Raw genomic sequence first — 11193 nt, forward strand, 5'->3', positions numbered from 1 at the left:
AATCATCGTTCTTCTTCTCTCATATCACTAATCTTCTTTCTTCATATTATTGATCTTATTCTTATAAATCGACAATATTCTTATCAGAGGCTTGCCCCCCATTCCAAGGACCTATTCCACTACTCCACTACTCATTTTTAGTTCCTGAAAAGACAGTTGACACTGTCTATGAGAAACGACTCTCGATTCCCACAATTTTCCCACAAATCATCGTTCTTCTTCTCTCATATCACTAATCTTCTTTCTTCATATTATTGATCTTATTCTTATAAATCGACAATATTCTTATCAGAGGCTTGCCCCCCATTCTCCACTACTCCACTACTCATTTTTAGTTCCTGAAAAGACAGTTGACACTGTCTATGAGAAACGACTCTCGATTCCCACAATTTTCCCACAAAATCATCGTTCTTCTTCTCTCATATCACTAATCTTCTTTCTTCATATTATTGATCTTATTCTTATAAATCGACAATATTCTTATCAGAGGCTTGCCCCCCATTCCAAGGACCTATTCCACTACTCCACTACTCATTTTTAGTTCCTGAAAAGACAGTTGACACTGTCTATGAGAAACGACTCTCGATTCCCACAATTTTCCCACAAAATCATCGTTCTTCTTCTCTCATATCACTAATCTTCTTTCTTCATATTATTGATCTTATTCTTATAAATCGACAATATTCTTATCTCAAAACCCGAGTCTATATATTGAACAAATCAGATAACGGACTCTTGAACTTATAATAATGTCAAAGATTACCAAATGCGCCGCTCAGCGTCAAGCCGCCGTTGTAGCTACCGAGGTTAACAAAACTCCATTTCCTCCTTTAGAGGAGAATGATCCAGTCCTAGTGACCTATTTGTCCGCTCCTATGCAAGGAGATCTTAATCCTCCAAGATCTTGATCCTCCCATAATTGATTGGGAATGTTCCCAACCTTATCGTTCTTCCAACATATGCAAGAGTTCCGCTGAGGCCAACTTTCGCAACAACCTCTTTCACAACCGGTGATCCCTGGACACAAGATGCTCCTAAATATTCAACAACTGCAAGACAATATAGGAATGCGAGGAGAAGCCCACCTACTGAATAATGTTTATAACCAAGCTCTATCTAACAAGATACTCTAAATTGAAGAGACCTTGCAATGTAGTCCTCTGAGAACCAATGCAACATGCAAAGCAGCATTGTGCGAAGATCACAAAATTATACCATAATCAACTTCAGTAGATGAAATGTCACCACACGAAGAAGCTTCGAAGTCATAAGCAAAGTAGAAGACATTGTACTCCCATGCTCGATTCTAAATGGAGAAATGACAGTCACACTCCATCATAGCTTTTCCAATTGCATTGTTCATAATCAAACTACTCCGATAAAAGGGAAAGGTATAATGCAAATGAGTCGATCTATGAACTGAAGAGGAGCCCTTTCTCTAAACATATTCTCAACAACATGATCCCACGGTCACTTGAGAAACATTAAAATCTGGAAAGTTATGACGCCACTAGGGTTTCAAGTGAGCACGTTGAGCATATTGAACAATTAACTAGATTATTACCATTCCTGGGAGCGGTGAATTGTAGGTTCTTCTCATTAACCCTCAAGGGAGCTATCGTGACTTGGTAAAAAATCCTCCTAGACAAAAGTATACACTCGTGGAAGGAACCATGCAATTTGCTCACTGATTAGTTCACCGCTTGAAAGTGCTAACCTACTTCCATGGTCGTACTCAATAGGACTATGCAAAAGAAGAAAGAAACCTTGAACAATTACTTTGGAAGGTTTACTGAGATGGCAGTAGAGGTAGGAGGTTTAGATGATGTGTTGAAATGTTCGATCTTCAAAAAGGGACTGAGATCATACACCATGCCAAGAGAAAAAATAAGACTAGAGGGAGCCTGCAGTTTAAGCGACCTACTAAATATGGCTCATCTCTATATAAATTATGAAGAAGAGCTTATAAATGAAGATAATATCCAAGGAGCGAGAAGCCCAGAGAATGGTCGGGATCCAAAAAGGATAATAATCGTTACAAAAATGACAAGGAGAAAGGACCACGATCCAGGTTTTTCATATACAATGTGTTAAATACATAAAGGGAGAAAATATGGAAATAAATGCATGAACACTTAGTTTAAAGACAAATCAAGGTACTAGCGTTTCGATAAAAGTCACGACCATGATACTAATCATTGTGTCCACCTAAAGAATGTAATTGAGGAGCTGTTTAAAAAGAGTCGGTTCAACTTGTACACTCGAGATGGATTCGGAGAGGCGATTGAGACTAGACGAAAGGCCATAGAGATTGGGATGAGTCCCCAAAGAAGAAACAATCTTCTCGATCGGAGAAGGATTCCTCTAAGGAGACTATTGATGCCGTAAGTGGATCCAAGGGGAAAAAAGATAGTAGTAATGAAGAAGAATAAGATCGAAAGGGGAACAACAATACATTTCTTCCATTACTAGGGGATCTTTTTAGATAAAAACCCTCCAAAGGGACTATGAAGAGGTGGATTGCTGAATTAATTGAAATCAACAAAGAAGAAGAAACAACCTTCAACGAGAAGTCGGAAAGGTCAATCCTCGACTTTTAAGATAACGGGAAAAATCCCAAACAAGATTTCCCCCTATGGATAACGACAACAGTGGCAAATTTTGATGTATATGCGATCCTCGTTGATGGGGGAAGCTCGTGTGACATCATGTATGTAGAAATCCTTGAGATGCTTGGACTAAAGAGAGAAAATATGTGGTCATACTAAGGATTCAACCTATATGATTTCAATGGCACTATAACTCGCCCCTAAGAGTATATTGAGCTGATGGTCACCTTTGGAGAATGAAGAGACACCAAGACGGTGGGCTTGTAATTCCCAGTGATTCCCTGCATGAGTGTCTACAATTGTATCCTAAACAGACCCTTCACGAAAATTTAAATTCTCTTCATTATGATTGTAAAGGATGGTTACGAATCAGGAATGTTGTCGCAAATTCCACAAGTGTACAGCCACCAAAGCTATCAAAACCCCACAACAAAAAAATTAGTGGTGCTATCGCAAATGCCGCAGGTGTGTGTACGACCGAAACATCAAAACCCTGCGATGAAAGTCACTTAGACAAAAATAACTAATCACAAAGTGGAAATCCATACTCACCCTTTTCTTGGTAGTTAATCTCATTTAGAGGTATAGGTGAGTCCCACTACGTCGACCTCGAACAAAGGTTTAAATTAAGGGAAGAGAAAGGGTATTGACCTTTAGCCAAGTATGGTCCTTAAAGACATCCAACAAACATCTGGCTACAACCCCGGACGTGACGAAATTTTTATAGAGACGAACTTAGGAAACTAAAACAACACCGAATCAAGTAAAAACGATGTTAAATATACAAAATGAGACAATCCCATCGAGCAACAATTATTGGATTCATTTACATCAAATATTACATATGATAGACTCTTCGCGGACAAAAAAACTAAGAGGTTGTTTCTTCCCCAACGAAGACCGATTTCTCGTCCACCATCTCCAAATCAAGACAGACTTGTCCTTAATAAATGTGAATTGTAGGATAAAAGAGTTCCACTTGAGGGGCATTTTTCAAGAGAAATTTCTAGAATAGAGAGGTTGTCTTCCACGAACTTCACATATTTTTTTGGATAACACAAGATTTTCTTGTCGTTTCTCCCGAAGGCCGTTCTGAACTATCTTCTAACCTTTCTGTATCTCATTCACAAACAACTCCAAGTCCTTCACCCTCTTACGAGAAGATTTTAATTTCCGTCCGCTTCTGCAAGAGCGACCTCATTTGTGGAGAAAGTTGATCGAGCAATCCACAGAGCTTCATCTTTCTCCTTCAAATCGCGTCATTTCAAGTATTCAAATTAATTATCCCTATCATTCAATTTTTCTCTCTCACTAACTAATTTAGATGTTGAAGTATTAACCTTACTGATGTACTCCCTCTATGTTGTTTCAAAAACTTGCTCACCACTCCTATACATCATTCCACAACTTCAATACTCATTTCTAGTTCTTAAACGGAACATATATGGCTTTTTGAAAATTCTCAAAAAATTTATCCCCCACCGATAAAAATTAGTCAAACATATATATATATATATATATATATATATATATATATATATATATATATATATATATATATATATATATATATATATATATATATATATATATATATAAAATTATTGTTAGCATTATATTATTTCACGGTGTATTTAAGAAATGGTCATTGCCTTTCTAATGCTATATAGATCCTAACATCACCTATGACCATTTAGGTTTTTCTCTCTTTTCTTCATGAAACACAAACAGTTACAAGTAATAAGAAACTAAACCATGAAAACTCTTACCTTAATTCTCACATTCATCATCATCACTACCTTCTCACATGCAACACCAACATTAATCACTCAGTTTCAACCACAAATGAATCAATCTTCTATGCTTAACCAAACTCATCAACAAGTAAACAATCTTATTACCTCTCATCTTTGTTTATATTTTCTAAAATATTAATTGTAAGATTTTAATTAAAAGTGTATATAATAATATATGTATGTATCAACAGAATGAGACTAAACATAGTGGTAGCTGCAACTACATGGTAAACATAAAGACAAGCTGCAACTCTCCATCATACACAAAAGATGAAATCAGTCTTTTATTTGCAGATGCTCATGACTCACAGGTTTATGTTCCAAGACTGGATGATCCTGATTCTGGAACATTTGAGCAGTGCACAACAAATGAATTGGAAATATTGGGACCATGTATCAAGAAAATATGCAAACTGTATCTATTTAGGAATGGAACAGATGGTTGGATTCCAGAGACTGTTACAGCATATGACTATGATAATCCACCTGTCAAATTTTACTATAATGTTGATATTCCCAAAGATGCTGGCTATGGTTACAACTATTGTGATAAAGCTTAGTGTTAATTATTTTCTTTGAATAATAGTATTATTAAGAGTCGTTCTTGGTTGTAACAAAGGTAAGGTTATGTTTCTTTTTATTTGTTTTTAATTTTGTTAGTTTTAATTGAATTATTTGCCCCTTTTGTGACAATGATTTCTTTTCTTTTTTTTTTTGGTTAAGTCATTATGCTATGAAAGTGACTATACCTGTCGTTGATTTTTAGACTACTCTAAAGAGTATTTAGTGTTGAAGTTTGAACTATTACTAAGGTTACTAAGGGTATGTTTGGATATCACGAAATGAACGGAGTGGAATGGAATGGAGCGGAGTGGGATGAAGCGGAGTGGAACGGAGCGGAACGAATGTACCATTCCATTGTTTGGAAATTTTAGAACGGAATAAGACAAATTATTCATTCCGTCCAAATCGGAGGGGAAGGAATATGGTGGTAAGTGATGGAATGGAATGGAATCCATACCACTCTTTTCCGCTCCGCTCCATCCGTTTTTAAATTATCCAAACAACGGAATATCATTTTATTCCATTCCATTCCGCTCCGCTCCATCCGATTCCATCAATCCAAACAAAAATAAAAGAAAACAATAATGTGTATTGGACAAATCAATACCGAACATATGATTAAGTTATATGACGATTTTTTTTGTATTATCCCTTGTTTGATATACGATGTTCAGGAGGAACAATTTTGTATTGTCCCTTGTTTGATATGTTAATGTTCATGATAAAATCAAATAAAATTTACTCTGATGCCTGTTTGTAATGTTTAATTTTTAATTTTTTACTATGTAAAGACGCAAAATATATTTAAACCAAATTATTAGAAAATATATTATAAATAAAAGCAAATCATCAAAAATATATAAAATTAACTTCCAAAATATAGACTAAATAATGTTTATAGAATTTAAGATAAAACTTAATGAAAACATAAATTATAAATGAAACTTTTCAAATAATTTGAGAAAATGACATCATCGAATTTTAAAGTTTTATCACATTTCCATAATCTTCTCACAAAAGACATTTTTTAGGAACTTTCAGACTTCTAAAAGAACTTTTTATATTGCAGATTATGAGATAATTTAATTACCAATTCAATTTTCTCTTCATCAGTTGGTCTCAATTTCTTAACCTCTTCAACCAAGTTAAATTTTGAAGAATCTGGCTCTAAAGGATTTGGAAGTTTGGCTACACTTTTATCAAAACCAGTTGTCACAACTTTCATTTTTCTATTATCCAAAAATTTAGTGGCTAATTGACCGTGTCGAGATTGTTTTAAAGATGGTCCTAGAGTAATATTTTAACCAGAAGTTGGTGATTTGTCATGTTGGTGCACCAATTCATAATTATCATCAACTTGATTCTTAGTTGTTTTATTTTCATCTCATTGGATCAGCTCTACAACCATTTGCAATATTTTTTCAAAAATACATTGCAACCTCTCAAAATCTTTAAACTCCTTATTGACATGGTTGCAAATTTTGGGATGTTTCTACGAGGCAAATTATTTTTTCAAATGAATAAACTAATTATAAAAAAACAACACATTCTGCAAATTTATGTTAAATAACTCCAAATATAAAGATAAGACTTGACTACTGTTCAAATGACACAATTTTTGTGTGTTATCTCATCCAAATCCACTTGTGCTTATCATGTTAACAACATCATCCAGCTTTCTTGACCACCTTTTCATCTTGTTAGCTATTTATTTTTCATTCTCTTGCAAACTTCTTCACAAATTTCAATTTTGAATGTTCCATTCTCTTATTTGTTTCATGCCACCACCATATCTTATGATATAGTCAGTAAAGTTTCTTCTTTAAGTATACTCCAACTACTCCACACTATAATGTTACTCATTGATTGCTCATTAATAATGTCATCTTCATTTTCCATTTCTAAATATAAAAAAAAAATTAAAAAAAGTTGTAATACCCAATATCATACACAAGTGCAACAACCGGAAATAAATTTAATAATAAATTCAAAAGAAAGAGATTAACAATCACATGGTATAATAAGTTAACTTTATTCTAAACATAAATGAATTAAAAAAAGTTATGCAATCACATGGTAACATGGTAATAAGTTCATAATTCATTCATGCCAAAAATACATGGTTCTATCTAATGCCTATGCCTATTCCTCCCATTTGTAAACGTTTCTTATGCATGCACATTTCTCCTTTGAGTCCATTGATTATTACGTTCAATAGTTTCTACTACATTGATTGTTTCTTCTTCTAAAGGTACCCTGTCTTATGCAAATGGAGAAAATTTTGCTAGATCTATTGTCATGTTCACATGGATGAAGTTATGCAAAACAACAAAGCAATAATCATTCGACATTGAGTTCTAAGGAATAAAGTGACGAGCTTCTCAATATAGCCCATAAATTTTTCAAAACTCCAAAACATCTCTATATCACATTTTTGACCCGAGCATGCCTATAATTAAATAACTCTTCACGGTCTTGAGGAGAGTGACAACCGCTGCCACACTCTAAGGGCCAACACTTTATGACAATAACTACTAACTCTACTAACTATTTGTTCTGGACAATTAAGCACAATTTATATATTATACAAACAATACATTGAGAAAAAATAAAAAATAAAAATAGAAACCTGGAAAATCAATTAAGAAATTAAAGTCTTTCTTAAATAGACAATCTATTGAGAAAGTAATGTATGTAGTTTGTGACATCTTACGAAAGTAGTATATGTAGTTTGTGACGTCTTGCTTATTCAATTTATGAGAAGAAAGAGGCTCTAGGTTTTAAGAGGAAACAATGTTTTGCCGAGTATATGAGGAATTGAAGGATAGTATAGTACCATTGGAGATTAGCGTGGGTTTACTTACAGTTGTCAAGCAAAGCCAACTTAACATAGAAAAATATCAACATGTTGTATTAACGGAGTTAACCTCTTTGAGTGAAAGTCGATCAATGGTCTTGGATAAAATTTAAAGGCTTATATGATTTGTCCCTATAAGTTGGTGAAAATTTGGTTTTGGTCTCTATTTTTTTAAATAGTCCATGAATGTTGGGATCTCTTTGACTGTCGTCCATGACGTCAAGTTTTCGTTACAAAAAAGTTATGTGGCAAACATTCCTGATCCGAGACACCAGTGAAGTGGCTTGGGAGGACAAAATCTAAAAAAATATTTTCCAATCCATCTTATTATTCCTCAATCTCATTCATTTTTTCCTCATATACAACCTCCATTTATGCACCTTCAGTTCCTATTTCTGTTGTCGTTGTTGCTCTTGAAGAAGAAAATGTGATAGATAGCAATTATTGAAGACATGCTTCATTGTGAATGATGACACTTCTGTCATACCCCAAAATTTGCCCACCTCATTTCATCTTCAATGATCCAAGGCTCAAGGGTTTACTCAAGGCACTCTCCTAATCAAGGAACTCCTGAACTAGGGTTTTGCATCCTCTTAAGAAAATTGATGGATCAAGGTCTCCAACGGATTTCATATGGTCCATTAGGGTTCACATTATCTCCATGTCAAAATTCAAACTTGAATTCCAAAGATTGCTTACTCAACTGCTTAGATTATCAACAGTCGACTAGTTTGACCTAAAAGTCAACTATGGTCAAATCACAGTCAAAACTCCTGATTTTTGGTCAACATCCTTCTTTTGAAGTTTAATTCATCATTTGATCAAAGGTTGATCACGATTCATCAAGGAAAAGCTTCAAAATCAACAAGGTTCAAAGTTGCTAATTTAGGGTTTTAATCTAAAAGTCAACTGAACTTTGACCAGCCATAACTTTCACATGGAATGTCAGAAATTTCTAACTCAAAGCCTACTTTGAAGGAAATTGAATTATCTACAACTCTGTCTCTCACAAGCCAAGGCCAGAAATGCTTCATTTGAGAGATATGGTACAAAAGGTTATAGGTCCTTTTCAAAAGTCAACCAAAAGCAGTTTTTGTCAAAGGCCATATCATCAAAATAAAATCTTCAAATGGGAAAAAGGTTCCAAAGTGGCTTATAGGGGACATTTGGAGGTTTCCAAAAAGTCCTAGAACTCTTCCATATCTTAAAAATTGAGGGAGATATGCCTTGTCAAAGTTGGACAATTTTAAAGGCAAAATGTGAAACAAAAGTGGTTCAAATTGGATTTTCTTGCAAGTGGGCCTAACTTTTTAAGATCTAATCTTGATCCACAAGTTATCCAAGTCACCAAATTCATTTTCCACGAATTATTAGGTTTTATTTGATTTTATATGGTTTTTTATTCATTTAAATGGTGATTAAAGTTATATAAATCAAGTGGAAAATCAAATATTTGATTGAAGACCTCATAAAGATCAATTCCAATCAGCAATTACACAATATTTCAAGATAATTTCGTGCATAAAGTTAATTGGATAAGATTGAAGCAAGGTTGATCAAATTTGGAAAGTTCCATAAATCAAATTTCTCAAATTTTCAATAATGGATTCAAAGAGATTTTGGGCAAACATTGTTGACCTATTTGCTCCATGATAAGTATAGAACCTAGGGCAATGCATTAGGGGACGAAATCCTGGGCAAAAGAACCATAACCAAGAGCAAAATTTCTTCAAGAAACTTAAAATCGGTTTTGAAGATTTAGGGCATTGCAAAGGAATCTGAAGCTTGCTACACAATCCTTGGAGAATTGTGAAACTATCTGGATCATCAAACGACCTCAGCACCCCCAGAATTACCTCCGTTTAGGCCAAGGTATGTCACGAACAACTTAAGATCGGTTACATTAATTCACGCATCCTCAATGAAATTTGTTTGCATATTGTGGTTTGTCTTGGTGCTTTGATTGTTTCTGGGCTTTAAATCCAATGTTTACGTGGTTTGAACATAAATCACCATTGCTATGTCAAACGAGCTCGAATTGGGGTTTTCTGTTTAGGGTAAAATTAGGGGCAATTAGGGGTATCATTAGATTCGTAGGAACCGGACGAAGAGAATGCAAGGGTCGCGAAACATTTATATGCTTGTATGTGAGTTTTAAGATTTGAAGGTTTATTTGCTACGAAGGAATCCATAACAAATCCATAGCAAAACTTGCAGAGAATTTCAGGATTTGTGGGGACGATGATGGCGTGTCATCATCTGGTTCATCCATTCAAAGTTTCGCGCGCGTTTTCGTTTATATTTTTGGGTTTAATATATTATGTTTTGAACGCGTGTTTTAAACGATTGGCTTGTTTGGTTGGAGTGGTAAGAAGAGGCGCGTTTGAGGGGGAGGGCGTGGGTTCGAGCCCTCGCTCCCATGTTATTTTTTATGAAAACCCAGTTTCCTTAATCCAGTGTTGCGTGTGCCCTATTGATCACTGTGTACACCCAAGATCCAGCCATAGGATCATCATCCATCTAGATCTAACGCCCAGGGAGTGATGAATATACCATGTACCCTCAGCCAAGCCACATACAATCAAAATAACTTAAGTTTTTCTTATTTGTTTTATATTATTTATTAATTATATAATTAACTTAATATATTTTTATTATATATAATTTGATTTTTAAATTAAATTAATAATAAAATTAATATTAAGATTTTATTTATTATTCGTTTCGGTCGAATTAATCGGTCGCGATGATTAATAATCGGTTATTTAATTAATTAAATAATATAATTCAAATAGGTTTATTTTCTAAGGGTTTTAACCGATTCGATTGGCTACGATGATTAGTAATCTTCATAAATTCGTTATTTGTTTTAATCAAACCTATTGATTACGATAATTAACAATAATTAATTTCCTTCATATTAATAATCCATGTAAAATACAATCAATTTGTTAATGGTTATAATCGAATCGATCGATTAGGATAATTAACAATCCTTCATTACTTTGTTAATTGTTTTAATCAAACGAATTGGTTGCGATGATTAATAATAAAATAATTCAATTCCCAAAACAATTCAAATAATCTATTAAAACACATTTATTTGGTAATGGTGATAATCGAATCAATCGATTAGAATAATTAGCAATTCTTTCAAATTGTTAATTATGTTGATCAAACCCATTGATCACCACGATTAATAAAACATATTATAATTAGGGTTGTACGCCATATCAAAACACAATTTCTTTTACAAAATTACAAACTATGAATTTCAAAACTGCGATAAGGTAATTCAAAATACCTTCACACATTCATACTAATTCTAAGGCGTACAACCATGCCCCGAACTATGTACACTCTGATC

General features: G+C 34.0%; 1 protein-coding gene across 1 annotated transcript; it reads left to right on the forward strand.

The window, feature by feature from the left end:
- The first annotated feature begins 4270 nt into the window (after positions 1 to 4270).
- LOC131639350 (embryo-specific protein ATS3B-like) lies at positions 4271 to 5122 on the forward strand. Its single transcript, XM_058909856.1, has 2 exons — positions 4271 to 4493; positions 4597 to 5122. Exons 1-2 carry the CDS (start codon positions 4365 to 4367, stop codon positions 4963 to 4965), a joined length of 498 nt encoding a protein of 165 aa, XP_058765839.1. The 5' UTR covers positions 4271 to 4364; the 3' UTR covers positions 4966 to 5122.
- Positions 5123 to 11193: the final 6071 nt, after the last annotated feature.

This window comes from Vicia villosa, unplaced genomic scaffold (genome assembly GCF_029867415.1).
Source record: "Vicia villosa cultivar HV-30 ecotype Madison, WI unplaced genomic scaffold, Vvil1.0 ctg.002598F_1_1, whole genome shotgun sequence".
Taxonomy (NCBI): domain Eukaryota; kingdom Viridiplantae; phylum Streptophyta; class Magnoliopsida; order Fabales; family Fabaceae; genus Vicia; species Vicia villosa.

Coding starts and splice junctions, on each gene's coding strand:
- LOC131639350 (XM_058909856.1), top strand. CDS start 4,365: ATGAAAACTCTTACCTTAATTCTCACATTCATCATCATCACTACCTTC. Junction 4,494..4,596: donor TTAACCAAACTCATCAACAA/GTAAACAATCTT, acceptor ATGTATCAACAG/AATGAGACTAAACATAGTGG.